The sequence below is a fragment of the Suillus subalutaceus genome (assembly GCF_016647625.1).
Source record: "Suillus subalutaceus strain FC151 chromosome Unknown DFJ58scaffold_10, whole genome shotgun sequence".
Lineage (NCBI taxonomy): Eukaryota > Fungi > Basidiomycota > Agaricomycetes > Boletales > Suillaceae > Suillus > Suillus subalutaceus.
The window spans coordinates 221757-241161 of NW_024540259.1; the positions used below are offsets into that span (position 1 = coordinate 221757).

The 19405-nt window shown below is 49.7% G+C and overlaps 8 protein-coding genes across 8 annotated transcripts; 4 read left to right on the forward strand and 4 right to left on the reverse strand.

Annotated features, from left to right (window-relative positions):
* Positions 1–430: 430 nt before the first annotated feature.
* Positions 431–1762, forward strand: DFJ58DRAFT_852423 (uncharacterized protein). Its single transcript, XM_041393829.1, has 2 exons — positions 431–1428; positions 1484–1762. Exons 1-2 carry the CDS (start codon positions 566–568, stop codon positions 1533–1535), a joined length of 915 nt encoding a protein of 304 aa, XP_041248956.1. The 5' UTR covers positions 431–565; the 3' UTR covers positions 1536–1762.
* Positions 1762–3376, reverse strand: DFJ58DRAFT_20980 (uncharacterized protein). The gene is made up of 5 exons (XM_041379254.1): positions 3067–3376; positions 2775–3011; positions 2284–2719; positions 2110–2230; positions 1762–2061 (listed from the first exon to the last, which is right to left on the reverse strand). Exons 1-5 carry the CDS (start codon positions 3226–3228, stop codon positions 1791–1793), a joined length of 1227 nt encoding a protein of 408 aa, XP_041248957.1. The 5' UTR covers positions 3229–3376; the 3' UTR covers positions 1762–1790.
* A 1-nt stretch (position 3377) lies between these two features.
* On the reverse strand, positions 3378–6235 carry DFJ58DRAFT_20979 (pyridoxal phosphate-dependent transferase). The gene is made up of 5 exons (XM_041379253.1): positions 5987–6235; positions 5804–5930; positions 5629–5737; positions 3801–5576; positions 3378–3742 (listed from the first exon to the last, which is right to left on the reverse strand). Exons 1-5 carry the CDS (start codon positions 6154–6156, stop codon positions 3522–3524), a joined length of 2403 nt encoding a protein of 800 aa, XP_041248958.1. The 5' UTR covers positions 6157–6235; the 3' UTR covers positions 3378–3521.
* Positions 6236–6326: 91 nt separating this feature from the next.
* On the reverse strand, positions 6327–8304 carry DFJ58DRAFT_764021 (uncharacterized protein). The gene has a single exon (XM_041388654.1). It carries the CDS (start codon positions 8020–8022, stop codon positions 6598–6600), a length of 1425 nt encoding a protein of 474 aa, XP_041248959.1. The 5' UTR covers positions 8023–8304; the 3' UTR covers positions 6327–6597.
* Positions 8305–10410, forward strand: DFJ58DRAFT_764023 (uncharacterized protein). The gene is made up of 5 exons (XM_041388655.1): positions 8305–8857; positions 8920–9037; positions 9092–9275; positions 9329–9480; positions 9536–10410. Exons 1-5 carry the CDS (start codon positions 8792–8794, stop codon positions 10183–10185), a joined length of 1170 nt encoding a protein of 389 aa, XP_041248960.1. The 5' UTR covers positions 8305–8791; the 3' UTR covers positions 10186–10410.
* A 452-nt stretch (positions 10411–10862) lies between these two features.
* DFJ58DRAFT_764027 (uncharacterized protein) lies at positions 10863–12243 on the forward strand. Its single transcript, XM_041388656.1, has 4 exons — positions 10863–11009; positions 11058–11505; positions 11545–11677; positions 11740–12243. Exons 1-4 carry the CDS (start codon positions 10979–10981, stop codon positions 12085–12087), a joined length of 960 nt encoding a protein of 319 aa, XP_041248961.1. The 5' UTR covers positions 10863–10978; the 3' UTR covers positions 12088–12243.
* A 770-nt stretch (positions 12244–13013) lies between these two features.
* Positions 13014–13453, reverse strand: DFJ58DRAFT_764032 (uncharacterized protein). The gene has a single exon (XM_041388657.1). It carries the CDS (start codon positions 13334–13336, stop codon positions 13076–13078), a length of 261 nt encoding a protein of 86 aa, XP_041248962.1. The 5' UTR covers positions 13337–13453; the 3' UTR covers positions 13014–13075.
* A 2525-nt stretch (positions 13454–15978) lies between these two features.
* DFJ58DRAFT_613147 (kinase-like domain-containing protein) lies at positions 15979–16896 on the forward strand (the record flags this gene model as incomplete). Its single annotated transcript, XM_041380918.1, has 4 exons — positions 15979–16181; positions 16320–16377; positions 16433–16651; positions 16699–16896. Coding segments are annotated over 4 exons (678 nt in total), but the record flags the coding sequence as incomplete, so codon positions are not given.
* Positions 16897–19405: the final 2509 nt, after the last annotated feature.

The window sequence follows — 19405 nt, forward strand, 5'->3', positions numbered from 1 at the left end:
GTATACGGTATCCAAATTACTCCCGAAACGCTCATTTGATACCTTGGACTCGTTTTCCCTCAGTCTTTTATCCGAGACTCGATACTTATCATGATGGGGCCGACCACTTTCACACATACTCCTATATCTCACTATATAGGGAGCGCTGAACTTCCATTGCACTCCAAATTTGCCACAATCAGGGCTTCACCTTTATACATCGAAGATATCCTCCAACTCATCATCGCCGAACTTACTTCAGACTCTGATAAACAATCCCTTGCTCATCTGGCGCAAACATGTAAGGCGTTTTAGGATCCATGCCTAGACAGCCTATGGCATACCATGGACTCGTTCTCCCCGTTTATTCCTCTACTTCCGAGAAGTGTACGTTCAGCACTTATAGGCGAAAGGGGCGTGTCGTATCACTGTGCAACTTTAAAATCTCACTGATCAACACTAACCCAGCGCCTCAAGACACTTAGTCGCCCCGGGGCGCATCAAGTGTCCTGGAAAATGGGAGTCTTTTGACAAATACGCTCGCCGTGTTCGGATATACTCTCAGGCAACATTGCACGAGCATTGCATGATTTTCAGCATAATCGGTAATTATTACTACGGTCAAGAAGTGTATCAAAGGGTCTCTGCCATGTGCCAGAAGCACCTGTTTCCCAATCTGCGTGACCTTGTCTGGGTTACTCTCGTTTCTCGTCCCCTGGAGTCTTGGTCGCTCCCTTCTCCGTTGCGGTCCCTCACTATCTACCAAACTAATTTCACTTGCCTAGATGAAGCCTTGCGTCAGGCAGCACATGATGCTCCTGATCTCGAATCACTAAAGATCATATTCTGTCTTTCTGATCGCTCGGCTCCATATACAACTGTGGATCCTTTACCTTTCAACCACCTCAAATCCGTCTCCCTTACATACCTTGGTATTACTAGAGTCGACATTTGTCACTGTCTGTCCTTGGCCCCAATAACAGTCCTCACTATCGTAATCAGCGACTCGGCGAAGATGTGGCAACCGCGTTCTCTAGTCTTTCATACTCTGGAGGTATTGTGCATTACCGGAGACCCCGTGCCAGTGAATTTATTCATCAAGCATGTTCGCGGCGCGCATCTACGTAAAGTGTTTTGCATACTACGTCGAAATCCAGACATTACATTCTCAGACTGCCAAGAGCTCCTCGACACGGTACTGTTAAAGATGCATGGACAGTCACTACGAGTACTTTCTATCATCATCAATTCAAAGAAACTGTTTCTGGAAAATCCTTGCACCTTCGATCGGCTCATAAAGGATTCTTTGAGCAAACTGCGCTTATATGTACTCGGAAGCGCCATTGAGACGCTCATACTCGTCTTACCACACCACCTTACAGGGGAAAAGTCAGATGTGAAGGATGGGTTTTGGTATCATTATTCTGGTCTTAGTATCGAGACGCTAAAGTAAGTGCTGATAATGCAGACTGTGCATTCTCATCTTCCTAACAAGTTGACCTAGAACAGCCACAAGCTCTGGTCCTAGGAGATGTTCATCCGAATTTGATCGGTAGCGCATCATGTTCGACCTTCACGCTTCCCCAACATACAATGCGCATAGACCACTTCTCAACTTAGGACAAGTTTCGACGAACAATATGTTGTATACGGGGGTAGCAGAGCATGATCAATCGGTCGTAACGTTTATTCAAGAATCACTTCTGTACATTGTATTCTCCGACATGGCGTGCACCACTTGGCGCTTTTGGTAACAGAAATAAATATAAGCAAGCCGAGCTGGAGTAGTTCCAATCCAACCATAGGCCCATCTACTCAGCCTTGTAATCGGGGCGCAGTGACCGCACAACCTTGCCTGCGCGCCAAATCTCCTGGTCGTCGATCTCCTTCAGCTCTTTGGCGAGATCTTGGCGGTATGTCGAGCGACCGTTGAATTCGAGAGACTTGCGGGTCTCCGTGCCGTTCCGCACGCTCTCGTACAACTGCTCAAAGATAGGCGTGTTGGTCTTCTCAAAGATGGGTGCCCAATCAAGTGCACCGCGGCGAGCGGTTGTGGAGCAGGCGTTGTACATGTAGTCCATGCTATGAACCATGAGGGAAAGGATACGCGACGAGAAAGCATAAACTTACCCCTTCTGTCCAATCAAGGGGTACAGGGATTGAGTGGCCTCCTCGACGGTTTCATTGAAGGCTTCCGAAGGAGAGTGGCCGTTGGCACGGAGCACCTTGTACTGCGCACAGAACAGACCCTCTGGCCGCGATAAATCATCAGCTGAGAATAACTTGCAGTGTGAGAACACTTACGGATGGCTCCCATAAGCACACCACGTTCACCATAGAGATCGGAGTAAACCTCCTTCGTGAAGGTGGTCTCGTACATGTACCCTGACCCGACAGCGACACCAATAGCAACGGCCTTTTCCATGGCCTTACCAGTGACGTCCTGGAAGACGGCTACACTGGAGTTGATCCCACGACCCTCCTTGAAGAGGGTGCGGACAGTACGACCAGATCCTTTGGGTGCGACTAGGATAACATCAACGTCCTTGGGAGGTATAACCTTTGTGTCTTCCTTGTATACGACTGAGAAACCGTGCGAGAAGTAGAGGGTCTTGCCCTTGGTGATCAGGGGTGCAATGGTGGACCACGTCTGTGATTGTGCTGCATCAGAGAGAAGGTTCATGATGATCGTGCCGCGGTTGATGGCCTCTTCGATGGGGAAAAGCGTTTCTCCGGGAACCTAATGATACATCGATGTGTTACATCAAATGCCTGACAAGTTAATTCGAACATACCCAGCCATCCTCCATAGCCTGCCGCCAGCTCTCACCGTCTTTACGGACACCAACAATGACATTGAGGCCGTTGTCACGAGCGTTCAAGCCTTGACCGTGGCCCTGAGAACCATAGCCGATGAGAGCAAGGGTATCATTCTTGAAGTAGTCCTGGAGCTTCGCGAGAGGCCAGTCGCTCCGCTCGTACACAACCTCCTCGGTGCCAGCAAAGTTGAGCGTCTTTACGCCTCGAGCAGCCTGTGAAACTTGGGCGTCAAAGGTTATTCGGTCACCATCAGGTGAAAAAAATCACCTGCGGGGTGGGTTTATGCGAGCTACCTGCCAAAGCCTGACGAACAAGCAAAGAGTAGGACGCGGTCTGTGCAGGCTTGGCTGCAATTTTCACGCCAGAACGGGGTACACGGCGAGAAGCAGTGCGGAGGGCTGAGGCTGAGCGGAACGCGACGGAGGCCATTTTGACTGGAGAGAAGATGGAAAGTACTGTAACTTTTATGATCAAATAACAACCGACCGAGTCATATCAAGTTTGTATCACGTTTGTATCACGTACACGCTGGCAGCCGTGTACGCCAAGTCGGCGCAAGCCTGGGCCACCATAACTGCTTCAAGCTTGTACGTACATAAATATTTCAATCGATTATCAGATCACCACCTGCTATTGCATGCCACATAATCATATGCATCACCATAATCAAGAAGGAACGACTATACGATTTGGCTAGGAGAGAATGATGTATTAACTTGAAGCTACGAATGCCGTAGACCAGACACAAGCCTCCACAACCGATCTTCCAACGCCTCGATAGTCGCACGTGGAGTATTCAAGCTACTCATGAAATACGCCACGTTCCCGAGCGTCCTATAGTGCACCCCAAAAGGCGCACCTCCAGGGGCTGCGGACGTAGATCCATCATCTAGTGGTAGTCGCAAGCTCTGGAGTAGAGTCTGAGCAGAATGCGAGGCATAACCTGCGCCCGAAGCCACATGAACAATCTGAACAGCCAAAAAAAACAGGATCGACATTACCTGCATCATCGTCCTTGAACTTGATAGCAAGCACGGTTCCCAGCGCCATCGCTTCATCGACAATATCCAGGCAAGATATCGAAGTGATGAACTCCGGATCCCAGAAACTCCACACTCTCGTCGTCGAAGGTCCTTCATGCGCCCATTTACGAACCGCCCCCACCCACAGATCACTCTCCGCCAACTTACCAACCAAATCAAGCGTCGCATTCGCAACCTGACATCCAACAGCATGCGCCGTATAACTATGTCCATGCAACAACGCGTCCACTTTGCTCTCGCTCTTGAACACCGAAAAGATACGGTCGGACGCGAGCGTTACTGCCATAGGCAACACACCACCAGTGAGAATCTTAGCGTTCACTGAGATGTCAGGGTTGACGCCGAGTAAAGGGCCTGCACTCTCAAATCCTAGGCGGTATAGCCCCACGAAGACTTCGTCGAAGATGACTGGAAGGGGTGTAGGGAATAGGGTGGGGTCGCGGACGACGTCGACCATGATACGTTGGAACAATGGATCTACGAATATCATCCCTCCAGCGCCCATGACGATGGGTTCGAGGACTAGAGCTGCGAGTTTTCGAGCGTCGTCTGTCTGGAGGGTACGCAAGTGTTTGTCCAGGTATTGCCTGTAGTGTTTTGCAAGCGGAGATTCGAGACGCTGCTCGACATCATAAACATGGGAGAGGGTTTCAAATCCTTCGACCGTCCGCTGATCACTGGTGAGGGATGACAGGGCAGGTGGAAGAGAAACAGCGACTCGGCCTTGTCGAATAGACACAGTCGGCGACTCAAACCAATAACCCTTCGCTTCATGCCATTCACAAGTATAAACCCCCTCCTCGCAAGCATCCATAGTCCCAATCGTATCTCCATGATAACTCCCCCTCAGTCCAACAACCCCCAAGGTCTTCTTCTCTGCCGAACTCAACTCGAGTCCAGAGCTGACGATGAACGATCGTAAAGCCATTTTAAGCGCAACCTCCATCCCGGTAGATCCGTTATCTGAGAAAAATACACGAGAAGCCCAGCCTTTGCCCGGTCCTTGAAGGAGGCGTTCAGCAAGCTGTAGAGCTGGAAGATGAGTCGCCTGCGGGAACATAACATGGCCATAACGTCCTGCCGCGTTTGCAGCAGCAAGTGCCAGTGTCGGATGAGCATGTCCGACAGCTTGCGTCCACCATGAAGCAGACCCATCCAGCTGGGGTTGCAATAGTGATTTTGGTTGCGAAGGTGAAGTTTGCCCGGAAGAAGCATCATAAATGCTAAAGAAATCCGACCACGCGCTGTCGATGACCGAAACGTCCTTCTCGTTCTTGACCAACCCGTGTTGTACGAAAGGCCACCATATCGCGTCGAGCGTACGACGAGGCATCGAGTCTAGTTCTTCGATACGTCTGGCGTGACACTTGTCTAGATGTTCGAGTGCAGTGAAAATATCGCCTTTGAGGGTGTCTGGGACGAGATCCGAGTAGTATTTCTCAGTATTCGCGATGTTTTCTGCGGAGTCGAGGCGTGGGGGAGGAGGATCAAGCGCAGTGACATGCGTCCCTCGTTCTGCAAAATACTGCGTGAGGTATTCGAAATTCCTGTAGTATTCATCCCGGAATAAAAGGATCGCGTCTATGATGTATCCGCGGAGCAGGAGGGACTCGAACGATGATATGGTTGATGATATGCCACCGAGTCTGGAGTCTCCGATTAGTATGGTGGGGAGGAAAAGGGGGCGGTAGGTGTCTAATTGGGTTGTTCCGGAGAGTGTTGGGCTATGGACACCTGAGTGAATCAGTTAGCAGGAAGTATTGCAACGCGTTGAAGTAGTGCTCACCTCCAGCAGTCTCCACATACATATGGCCCGGCCCACTCGCAATCCTGGCCCGCTTTCTAATGTGCTCCGCAACAGACCCAACAAACGTTTCATCCGAAGGCACAGAAACCTTCAAATTGCCCCAAGTTCCAAAATCAGCTCATCACAAGCCACACCCACACCAACAACCACCTACTTTAAGTCCACCTTGAGCCTCAGAAGCCATCTTAACAGCAAGATGCGGACTAACGGGGTCTCCATAGCGGAACAAGCAATGAGTGTCCACTAGATGCTTTTGCGGCCCCGCATGGCGTTTGATATGTCTAGCATATGAAGAATAATATTCAGCGACGCGTTCTACGCGACGAAAAACACGTACTCATCATCCGCATCCTGCGGTGCGCCAGTACTTACCGGCTTCAGATAAAAAACGTGGTTGTTGTTAAGCGCCGAAGCTCGAACGAGTGCAGTAGTGATGATAGTCTTTCCAACGTCTGTGTTCGCTCCGAATACTTGGTGGATTCGAAGATGTTTGTAGAGATGGCTCATTTCATGGCAATCACAATGCGAGGCAGGATTGACCAAAGTAGATTAGATAAAGCACACGTTGAGACTACAAAGCGGAAATACGACCCTCACGATCTGAATATCGTCCCACGTCCACAATTATTTAAGGACGAATCTACTTTAAAAGCACGCATGTGTGAACCTCATCGTTGAAAGCTTGAACCCCAAGACTATTGGAGTGAGGAAGGATCAATCAAAACAAGAGTCACGTAGATTAGATAAAGCGCTGTACAAGTCTACAAGAGGTTCACAACAAAGGGTTGCGACTACTAAGCGAAAATACACTATGTACGACTCGGAAGACCCTCGCGATCTGAATATGATACTATATACGTCCGCGATTAAGTGTGAATCGTACGATCTCGAGGATGGGATAAATGTATGCAGATACCTGGTACGTGTAAAGTATGACCGCCTTCCTCGCTAATCGCGAAGATACTCCATCGCCCACGGTCCAAGCTCATCCTCAGCGACAGGAATAGTCACCCCACAAGCCGCAAAATGACGCGCAATAGACAACCTGTCGATATCATCCGCCACGCCCACAAACGGCACATAGCAGAGGTTGGGAGAGACGCTGAATGCACCTCTCCGGAGGATGCTGGAGTATTCGCCGCGCTCGGAGAAGAGCTCTGTGACGACTGTCATGTACTTTTGACGAGCTTCGCGAGATTCGGGATCGCTCGGGTTGACTAGGGGGCGGAGGCGAGCTACGGTTCGGCTGGCTTTCATGTCGGATAGGACGGGACGGCCGTCGGGTTCGCGACGGATGCCCTTAGGGCAGGAACTGGGATTGGCGGTGTAGTATGATACCCAAGACTCGACAGGGTCCTCGAGGCGGGGGTTGTTTAAGGGGGCAGGTAGCTTTGGAAGTGATGAAGGGTGCTCCCAATCAGGAGTCCGCCAGTTGGATAACAAGTAGCGTTGGACTTCGGTCTTTTGGTCTCTAGGTGTTTTGTGCGCTTCTGAGCAGAGGGCTTTGACTTTTGTGAGAGCGCTGTAGTTACCCGGCTGGTGTGCGGCTTTAATGAGGGATTGGACTTGTTTGATGCTCTTGGCAGGCTTGGTCGGTTTATGAGTGGGTGAAGCTACGACTGTCCAACCGAGCGTTGGAGGGGCATCGTCTGATGACGTAGCTTGAAAAGCTGAGTCGTCATCTGGCTGACCTGTTGCCAATACGGCAGCAAATGAGCGAGCTGCAACGCAGTCGGGCAACTGTGCTTGAGGGGAAGCAGGGGTTGCCATGGGAGGAGACAACTGTTGAGGATATAGGGGAGTTAAAAAGTCGAGAGAGAGCTGGTGATCGACGGGAGGATCGACGGGGCGAAGTTCAGATGGTGGATCTGCAGGAGGGTCTAGCTGGAGAGACTTTACAGAAGAATGATAGGAGACGGATTCGATAGGACTAGAGACATCGACTGGAGGGGCGGCCTGTTGTCTGAGCTTGTCCTGTAGACGCTCTGATTCTGCACGTGTAGCGTCTAGCTGAGCACGAAGAGTGCACAACTCTTCACGAGCTTGGTTACGCTCACAGCGATAACGATCAATGTCATCGACGAGGACCCTATTTTCCTCTTTTTGACGGCGGGTGCCTTCTGATATGCCCTTGTTAAAGACGTCTTCGCGCAAGCGCTTCCTGTCTTGGAAGGCGATTTGGAAAGCTGGCTGATGAGAGGAATAACTTGCATCAGCGACATGCTTCATGTACGAGGAGCAGACGTCGCATCCTGAAGGATGAATAATTCCATAGTCGTCAAGGTACTCCCAAGGGGAGAGGAGAGTGGGAACACCGCGATTGTCTCTAAGAGAAGCGCGGTATGGCTCGTCATGAGATGACAAGGGAAACATGATTCGTGTTTTGGATAATAAAATGCGCACCAGGCGATGGGGAAGGGTATCTAAGATGTGGGGAGGCTCATTGTGGCGCGAGGCCAGGTTGATATGGTGTCCAACACGTGCCCTGCCTCGCGTTCGCTGCCAGGCTAGTTATTTACTAATGTTAGATTTAGATGCTGTAGAGAAACAAAAGTCAACAAAACGATTCGAACTGTCCTGTAGTTCATACTCATGGTCCTAGATTTGCTTGTCAGTAGTCCTGGTCAGTAGTCAGTGGTCAGTAGTCAGTTGTGGTCTGTGATTAAAGCACTTGAACATATCGGATCATGTGTCAGTGTTAACGTAAGCAAGCAGCACGTGGGCAGGCGATGATGAAGGTCAAGGGCAACGGCGAACTCAAGCATTTACTGCGATCATTGCGACGAGCAGAGCATCGATATACCAGTGTTATCCATCGCTACACCTTTATAACTGACTTTCCATTGACTTGTTATACCATCTAACCTACACCCAAGATGTCACTCATCATGATAGATGCCCTTCAAAATGCCCTTGACCGCGTGTTACCAAGGAGGTCAAAGACTAGCGCAGTATCACCAGCAGTTGGGATAGGAAATGGGCTTGGTATGGTCAATTACGAGGACGACGTGAGTCTCTTATTACTACTATTCTGTAGCCAGTAGGCATCTGCCAGCCTGTCCTTGTGAACTCGCCGCTCTATGCGCTTCTTCCGAGACTTGAACCATTTACGTAATATACCCAACTTCCTCTATGCCTCTTCATGGATCAGTCTGGAACTTTGGTCTTCCTCCTTTTCTTGCCCCTCTTATGGATCGTTTGGCTTGCGGTCATTGACATTTACTTGCAATGTTTCTGTCAATCATGCTGACACCTTTTCCCGCCTTTTAGATGATTATAAGCAAGCCTGCCATCATATTTCACATTTCCCAGATATTCTTCAACTTTCTTGCAATGGCTTGCTTTGCAAGCGTAGCCAGTTTTCAAGCAAAGTGGGGAATAGGGCCTTGTAAGTTCATCACTGCCACAGCTCCAACCATACTGATGCAACTCAACTCCACAGCCGGTCTTTCAGGCTTCGCGATCTTCGTGAGCGTCTCAGGCATATTCCTGGCCCTATTCCTCCTCTTCGTACCCGTCGTATACGAAAAATACAACAAACTAATCCGCATAGCCCGCACCCTCAAAGAAGTACGCGTCGGCTTCATCCTCGTTGGCAGTGGCTGCATCTTCAGCCTCCTCATCGCGTGCGTATTCATCTTACCACCCCTAATTTCAGTCCTCACTCCAGGCTGTACAGATTTGTCACCACAATTTCAGCGTGGACAGAGGCTGGGTGCAAAAATGCGGCTAACGATCCTCATGCGAGCCTTGGCGACGCGTTTACGAGCGCTCTCCCTGGTTGGTGCAGTACGAAGAAAGCGGGAGCTATATTCTTTTGGTTGGCGTTTGGTACGTTTCCGCGTCACATTCTACTCCATTCGCTTATCCCACGCTGTCACTCTAGGCTTCTGGCTCGCATCATTTATCTTGCTTATCATCGACTGGCGCTCCGGAAACCTCACATCCCCACCTCGCGACATCCCATTCACGCGTCCCGACGCAGACATCGAAGAAGGCGAAGAAGTAGAAGTAGAAGAAGAAGAGGGCGAACACTCATACCAACCTGTCGCCACCAATACAGCACCTACATACCCCAACCAATCAACATATGACAACTCCAACGCCTCCGCATCCCCATTCGCGGACTCCAACCGCCTCTCAAACGCCCCCACCAACACCAGCACAACCTACCTCCCTCCAACCAACACAAACCGCTTCTCGACAGCAGACTCGAGCGCTAATCGCACATCTGCATATTCGACAGCGCCCACTACTACCACCGCTCCTACTACAAGTACGAACATGAACTACGCTGCTTCGAGACCTAGCATGGACGCGTATGGCGCGTTTTCAGACCCTGCACCGAGTGGGTTCGGTGGCGTGTCGGCGTCGTATGCACCCGCTACCTCAGAGTCTGGGTCTGGGGCGCAGAAGGTGAGTAGGACGATGCAGTATGCGGACCCGTATGCTGCTGTGCGGGCGTCGCTGGCGTCGAGTACGGGTGCGCCAGCTCCGACGAAATCTAGTTATGAGCCGTATACCGGGTACCGATAGTGTACGCCGTATCGTGTGGTGGATTAAACTGGTGATATTTATGTATATGGTGTTGTGGTTGACGTTTATGCGGAATCATACCTCGCAACACGCTTACAATTGCTATCCTCGTTAGCGCTTATAATTTAGGCTTGATAACGTGACTGTGTATTATACATGGACCATTTGCATTACATCTATTTTGAAACTATAGTGAAGCTTGGGGGATTATCGATTATCTTTTGGTGGGAGTGATACGTTTCAAATCAGACTATACCATCCATAACATGTATGCAAAGATCACGTATAGAACTAGTGATTATGCTATGTACAGCACATACTACGGTACCGATCCTATATCTATGGTAGCATATCTTCTACGGTCTATAACGGAGAGAATGAGGACATGCACCTGCCAGAAATGCGCTCCCATTAGCCCAACGCTTCCGTCCACCTTTCCATTCAACGTCGATCGTATTTGCTCGTGTTCCTCAGGAGCAGCCGCGACCCTCTCGTTCTCGATAACAAGCAACAGGATTTCGTGTACCTTGGGTAACTTTGGATCGAGGCCCTGAGTAATCTGCTGGTCGTACTTTGATGTATGATAGCTACTCCGGAGTTGGCGGTAGAGTGGTGACAAGGGAGAACAATTGACGTGGTGACAAGCAACCACTTGTTAAGGAAATAAAAACCCACAAACTTGTTGACAGAGACAGGTTGAAGATGGGTATGTTTCTAGCTGACAAAACCCCCCTCCACTTCGGGGGTCGGGGATACTTCACCAGCTCTCAACGAGCAAACAGGCAGAACAGTTATGGCACAATCTACTCCTCGAGTTTGGCTGAGTGAGTTGACATGTAACTCTCAGCGTGCAGGTCACTGACCACACCCAGTTACCGGTTCTTCCTCTGGGTTCGGCAGGGCGATGGTGGAACAGGTCCTGCTCAATGGCGAGATTGCGGTCGCAACTCTGCGCAAGCCTTCCGTCCTCGACGACCTTGCCGCCAAATATCCGCGCACCCAGCTGCTAGTACTCCCGCTGGACGTGACTAACGAGGCGCAGGTCAAATCCGTTTTCACACAGGCCAAGGACGCCTTTGGACATGTCGACGTCGTGTATAACAACGCGGGGCAGGGATTCTACCAGGAGCTAGAGGGGATACCAATTGACCGTGCCAGGGCGCTGATGGATGTCAATTTCTGGGGCGCAGTGACAGTAAGCTTCGAAGCAGTGAGATTCTTTAGAGAAGTGAATCCGAAGGGCGCTGGGGGAATGCTGGTCCAGGTATCGAGCTCGGCTGCGACCAAGGGGAGCCCGCTGATCGGGTTCTATAGCGCTACGTAAGTGGGATGGTGCTATTTTTGTCAAGTGTTGCTAAGGCGTTTTGTGTTCATAGGAAAGCAGGTGATGTTACTTGTGGCAGACTGTGCGACTTTGACTCACCACCGTTCAGCTTTGGATTCGTTCACCGAAGTCTTGGCACAGGAAGTCCTTCCCGCTTGGAACATCCGGGTGAGTAGCTGAAGAATGACAGATAGCAGTTACGGAGCGCTGAATACTGAGTGGACATACAGTTTGTGAATGTCCACCCAGGTTGGACGCGCACGCCCATTGTATCGAGTGAGATGCTCGAGCCTCCAGCACTGTATGCATCGGAACCAACAGCCGTAACAACGAAGTTGCGTGCTGGATTTGATGCATTCATGAAGAGCGATGCGCTGGCTGACGTTGAGTCGGTGACGAAGCGCATTTGGTCGGTGACGCGGATGGACGATGAAGACGTACACAAGGGTATCCAAGAGGGAATTCCAGGCCTCGTGAACATGCATACGGGCATGGGCTCACTGGAGCTTGTGCATGCAAAGATTGGGCGTCTGCAGAGCGAGCTGATGTGGAGTACGAAGGTTCATTATGAGCACTAGCCTCGTGAGTCGTGTATGTCTTCAAAATGAACGTGTGGTTCCGCGGAAAGAATTTGAGTGATTCCCAACATACCTGAATGCTAGAGAAACTGTTGTAGCGCTGGCACGCAGGGTAGAGCAGGGCACGGCATGCGCCAGGAGCTGCAGGAGTTGAAGAACCTAGACCTGGATGCACAAACAACAGTCAACAACGCGTTGCATTCGCGCCGTCACTAGTAGTTCAAACGTTCACTTCTGGTGTTGATTTTGTAGGAGAACAGACTATCAAGCATGCCGCGACATCTGCCAAAGTATGTCGGATTTTCAATTCGTGCTCGTACAGGTGTGTTCAAACTTATGTATAGAAGCAAAAGGAATACATCGATAAACTTCATGCAAAATTTGAAATTGATGTCCTGCAGAAGAGGATAGCAGATAATCGACTTCGATGAAAAGCGCTGACCCCTTGAGATAATCTACAGTGAGGATGAGACTATCGTATCAACACATAAACCTGTTGCACTGTTAAAACGAAGCCAAGGACGCTACTCAAGTTTGGCCTCCATGACAGTCCATGTTCTGGTATACTGCAAGCTAACATTCTGCATCAAAGTTATTGATAGGAAGAGCATCAAACTCTACGAGGTCCTCTGCTGCTTCTAGGAGATGTCCATATGTTGTTACAGCTCGCCGCTTCGAAGGAAGCCACCGTCCGACACATTCATAATAACATGGACCTCTTGGATGATCAGTGAGCTCTGCCCCTGCCCTGCCCTGTATCTCCAATAGTTGGCTATCTTTTCTGTCCTGCATACGTCGTATTTCAGCATAGCTCTATATTATGTTTGTAACAATATCCAACCGGTCCCATTTCCAGCCCATACTCGAGCAATTCTTCCGGCCAGCGCGTGTCCTCCTGCCACTGGCCAAATCTTGACGGGCTTCAGCACATCATCCATATGGTCCAACCCAAAGTTACCGTGCTCGTTCCACCCCTACCCCCAAACTTCTATGTCCGACGGGCCAGAGGGGAGAGATCATGTTCGCTGCCACAAGCAAAGGACCTCAGTGGAGGCAATTTGCCATCGTGGGATAATGTAAATTCGACAGGCCCGACAGTAATTCCGTTCTCCTCGACTTGCGACTCCCAACCTAGTTGACCATGGGCATTACTTCCTATCGATAGAAGGGTATTGTCATCGTCGTCTCTCAGAAGGTATGACCCATTCCATGTGCACCCAACCTGTCGAATACGCCCCCAAGAATGCATCCTATGGAGTTGTCCTTACTTGTTAGATCCAAAGGCTGTTGTCCGCCCTGATTGGTAGCACGACGATGGTGTGTTGGAGGCCGAGAGAACATGTTTGCACCGGATCTGGAGATATATCGAGAGAAATAATATGAAGGCGGTCATAGTTCACGATCTTTGTATCCCCTAGTTGACCAAACCCCAGTTAATGAGTATATGCTCGTTATTGAGAACGGCTCATACATGAAGTACGACATGACGAGGTCCTGTAACAGTGGACTCCACAACGAGCTCACTGGAATTGATAGGGCATCCCTCAACAGTGAGGTGATCAAACGAAACGGTTGCCGGAGTTGCCGTAGCTTGTTTTGTGCCCCAAAATGATTCGAACCCATCGAGATGACCCCGTCTGGTTGGGAGGGTAATTTCAAAAGAAGATATGATATCTATGTTCGCTTCAGCTTACTAGTAATAGTAGTAAATGGGCAGGCGTGCTAAGGGGTGAGACAACCCCCAGTGCAACTTCGGGAGCGGGCAGGATGAGCGTTGGTGATTGGATTGTGAGGATGGACATGACGGACAACTGGATCCGCATTTAGCATTCATTTCCAAATCATTACGGCAATTAACAGGTGACCGCTGTCACAGACGTTCACGATTGTAGTACGCACCCATACGGAACGTCGGAAAGGTATGTATTGCTCAGCCTGTGCGACTCATGATGCATTGATGCATCATGCATTGATGCATAGTGCATTGATGCATCATGCATTGATGCATCATGCGACTTGCCCAAAATGTCAGCTGGCCATGGCTTCTAATGTGATAGCACTTTCAACTGGGCTGATGATGCCCGAGAATATGCATCGGTCACTGTCCTCTCCAGTCGCTGATTCAAAGCCCCATCCCATCGATGCCTGTCACAGCACAAGTTCAGCCAGAAAAGTAGACTCATAACCAGTCTGGACTACGTCTTTGAGATGTTATGGCTTCGCCACTCGACTTGTCCGTGATATTAGTAATAGTAAGCCAGGCTGGTCACGAGCCTCAACATTTGGGTAGTTGTGGCGATGGCGATTCAGTCAGGGTTCGAGTACGTAACTTGTCTTCGCTTACGTATGCGCTGAGCTTATCTCGTTCCTTCAGGAACATGTTGAACAGCAATATTATGTCATTTTAGTACATGCTTTGCGGCGAACCCGTCCTTGCGGTAGCCCCATCCTTGCAAATCCATCCTTGCGGAAACGTGTTGCTCAGCCTGTGATGATCTGACTTGGCTCGAAATAGTCAAGCCTGGCTTCTAATTAAGTCACTATAAAAACATTCTCGTCGGTTTCCCCTCCAAATCCCCAAGTCTTGACATCTCTTCCTCTTTCTCGTAAGTCGCGCATGATTTATCACGTCGACCTTGAAAATCTCTTGCTCACCATTTGAACAATCAGCTTTTGTTCCCGGCATTTTTGTAGTCCTTTCTTGATTAAATAGCACAGTCGGTGTTGCGAACCTCGCTTCACCAGAAGGGTCTAAGTACTGTCCTCGAGGCCTGTGTACCGCGCTTCCAATTTATAAAACAAGCACCACTCGAACTACTATCATAACAGCCCTAGTGGTACTCATGAAGCGAAAGAGGGACTCTACCCAGGCTTTCCATCCCGACACGCATTCTTCTTCTGGTGCGACGGACTTTGCCAATGCACGGCATCTTGGCGATCATCACCGTCCGGCGGCACAACGTCGTCGACATCTATACATCACTCCTGGGAGGTCACCGGCCCAGAAGACACCCACCCTCCAAGAAATAATGCGGCGGAGCACTTCGTCGCAATCCCCCATGAACAACACCGAGCACGCTATCCAACCCATACATACGCAAACGGGCGGCTTCTCAGACGACGCGTCTAGTGCAGAAGAGGAAGAAATCTGTGTTGAACCTTATCGATACAATGATCCCTCCCATAGAGGCATCCAGCAAACGTCAAACCCAAGTGACAGGCTCGGAGGGAGTCTAGCATATATGCAAGTCATGTCGGCGTGTCGTTGATGCTTCCTATTGACGTGCATTCTAGTCATTCAATGTCCCCCGCTGGTCAAACACGTGTTGTGCTGCGTGGAAGAGCAGCCAAGCAACCTTGGTTGCAGTCAGCCTATCCCACTTTAAGATTTAGAACAAGCCCTGGGTTTGGTGCTCCTTCGATGGTAGATCAGCGAAGTCCCAATCCTGTGGCCTTGGATGAGCAGCCGGGTATGTCCACCGCACGTCAAGCAGCCTTCCCTCATCCAGATGCCGCTACCGCATCGCAACAAACGGGTGCTGCGCTTACCAGTGATACTCTCGCACATCAAGTATCCCTACTTGTCGTTCCCAATGTCACTCCCTCCACCCAAGTGGTCCCCACAATCCTCATCCCAGACTTAACTGGGCTCATCACCCGATGCAGCCCAGATCCCGTTTGCGGCGGCACATACGGAAATATCTACAAATGTATATACCACGGGCCAGATGGCGATGTAGTTGTTCGTGCGGATTTCACATTCTTTCCACATTTAGTGACGTTTCCATCACCCACAGGTTGCTGTCAAGGCAATTCGGCCGCAATTTATCAGTGATCAGGTAATATTTTATATGTAGTAGTGAACGGACAGATCTAACCGAGCTTCCTTAGATGTTTCAGAGAGAGCTCGAAATTTGGAGGAGGCTGCGACATTCTAATATTTTGAAGTTCATGGGTACAACTTCAGACTTTGGTCCTTCAGTAGCTTTGGTTGCTCCGTGGGTCGCCAACGGCACTCTGACATCGTTTCTCAAGCAGAACAGTGACATTCTTACGCTACTCGATCGTATGTGTCTGGTGAGGACCTCAAGTACGTTCCCAGCTCAGGCGGACTCGAGCTGACGTTTTATGCACAAGCTCCGGGACATCGCCGCTGGTCTCGACTATCGTGAGTGAAAATGCGCATGTATAAAGGAAAATGAATAATTTTCTCCCCTAGTCCATACATTTAGCTTGACTGAAGATGGATACCCAGAATGCAATCCAGTCGTTCACGGAGATCTCACTGGCGTAAGACACTTCATTAATTCAATCCTTCATAGTATTAATGATGATCGACTGCAAGACCAACGTTCTCGTCGATAGTAATAGAAAGGCATATCTCGCAGATTTTGGTCTTTCTGGAACTTTAACACGACAACCCGGCATGACGTACCTCGCAAAGTCGAGCTGCCGTCCAGGAGCAGTGAGGTGGACAGCTCCTGAACTTCTTGCTGGGGAAGAACCAGCCTCTGCAATTACTACTCAGAGCGACATTTACTCATTCGGTAACATTTTTCTCCAAGTAAGCTGTTCCTTCTTGCTAATATAATGTACTAACTCGTCCTGGAGGTTTTGACGGGAAATGTACCCTGGCCTCACTTAACTCGTGAAGCCGCAATCTTGCGCAAAGTGATCCTTGAGCAGGAACTGCATCCTCGTCCAGATGACGGTCGTGTCGCCGACCACTTCTGGGATTTTATGACCTGTTGCTGGTCTATAGTACCCACCGATCGGCCTTCTGCCACAGAAGCACTTCAGTTTGTTGATCACGAACTGAGCTTTCTGCAGTTGAATGGCTGTCTATTTACAGATACCCCTGCTTGCGATGACCGTGGTATATCTCCATGTTCTTCCCGCCCTGATTCTCCTTCTCTGCCCTCCGCCCGCTCCGGGGCTCCTTCTCCATCTCCATCTCATTCTTACCCAAATGCCTACACGGAATACTTTCCGGGAGCCCCATCGCAAGATCGCTCCGCAGATTCTAATCTATGGCCATCTAGAATTGATTCTTGGCGGCAGGATACTGTAGTCCCTGGTACACATCACGCTGATGCACTAGAAGTTTGCTGACCACTCTCATCGTAGGCTTCCCATGGATGTACCCAAACGACTCATGATGATATTTCGATCTTTCTGCTGACTGCAATCAGCCGATATCTAAAACCCTACGTGGCAGTTACTGCGATAACATGAGCCTCTTCGACACTCAGAAGTGGACATATGCTGTGTATAGTTTTAGTACTGTGTTGGTGCGCTGTCTTTACTTTTTCCCTTTCCACCGAAACACGAGATTCCGCGTATAATATTAGAACCAAAATTCTGTGTTCCTGAAGGACTCGTTGCACATCATGATTATTTGACCCGTCCTCATATCCCCTGATGATTTTTTTGTATCCTAGTTTATTGCCCGTTGGGGCGGGAGCCCTATGTTGGACATTAGTACATGTGTTGTATCTATAGGTTCGTAGGATATTGGCCTAATCATCCTCCGATGTTCTCTGAGTCTACATTCAAAATGAAGACAGGTATGCACATCCCAGTGTGTACATCCAGCATCTATTTTGACTGTAGTGACTCGCTCGACTGATGTTCCTCTTCTCGAAATCAACAAGGATGACGGTGACTGGATTGTAGTCGTAAAAGCGGAATATTATTGATATCCTGTGCCTGGCGTTCAGCTGTATCCGAACGCTTGCAGGCTGTGTCATACTGTGAAGCCCAGCATAGCCTCCTTCGTTCTTCCACCCCTTTCTCTCGCGTTCATTTGGCCACCTGTTGTGTTTTCGTGTAAATGGACGGGGCGATGATTCTTAATCCGCTTCACGAGTCAAGAATTTGAATCAGAGAAAGCGGAACAGGTTCCTCGGTGTCACGGTAGCACGAAATCGAACTCACCAATATCTCGCGAGTCCAGGCATCCGGACCAAACTGAACAAATTTGAAAGGACTCTTGGCTCGTTGCATCTCAGTAACCCCGGATCGTGACTCATGGCGGTGGCTGGCATGATATACGCTGCTTTCAACGAGGCTCCAAGTGTGTGACCTCTGTGAGAAAGTTGTAGTTTACTGATGCTCTCTGGAGTCAGTATCAGCTTCTTAGTCCATCGTACCACAAGATATGTCAGAGAAATCATAGTGAGTTGCTGTGCTGTGCATTGTTTTCGGTAATTCATGAACCTCTGCAGCAGAAGCAGACAAGGCGTACGTAGTACTCCTCGACCTGTTGTTCAGCTGCAATCATGATCGCGATCGACAGTGATATCTACAAGCTTTTGATTTCACGCATCGTATCGCATTCGTATCCACGATCAGCTAGGAAGGTGTAAAGACCCAGGCACTGTTCAGGCAAGACACACTTCTGTTATCTAACGCACTTTGCATACTTACCTAGCTTGCATCCACCAGTTGGTTTAACACAGCGAGCAACACACAAAAACATGTATCTTCATCGGTCCAATAACCTCTTCCCATAGTTCACGAACTACCCGCCTATCATCTCATTCGCATGCAACCACAGCGCTCCCGGCCGCCTCAAACACAATCGCGAACTTGCTAAGGATTCACCGTGAACATCAACAATCAACAGCGAGCCATTCGTCGGGAATGCAAATGCAACTGCCATAGACGCTCCTCCCGTCTTCGACGAGTGGACTATCAGCGGTCTCATAAAAGAAAAATGCGTATACGTGCACCTTCATGGTACGATATATACGCTGACAACTAGGCGTTCGGGTACAAATAAAGCCTCCCGCATCAAGGAAAGCGCTTTACCATGGAGTGCGAGGTAATTTCATTTACAACCGAGCCTGTTTGCTCGCTAACCACGCTGCCTCCCGACAGCTCCACACTGCGCCGATCACGGTCATCGTAGTCCCGGACTCTGTCACGACGTTTATCGACATCGAGATCTCGGTCCCTTCGGTCCAAGTCCTGTCCCTTCTACTATCATATCTTCTCCTTGATTGTCACGGCTGCGTTCTTGTCACATATCGCGACGACTTTCTCTCCTAGGGTCACGGCTATCATCCCTCCTATCAACGAGCTATTCGTCGGGGACGCACATTCAACTGCCATAGACGCCTCTCCCGGCTTCGACGAGTGGACTATCAGCGGTCTGACAAAGGAAAAATGTGTATGCGTGCACCGGTCGCGGCCTAGTCCGACTCCAGCCACGGCTTTTGGCTGGCTTGGGCTCACAACTCGAAAGGGTACGTTCTCCATCCCATTACCTGCTACATCTACTAACCATCACTCGATAAACAGATCTTCAAATAAA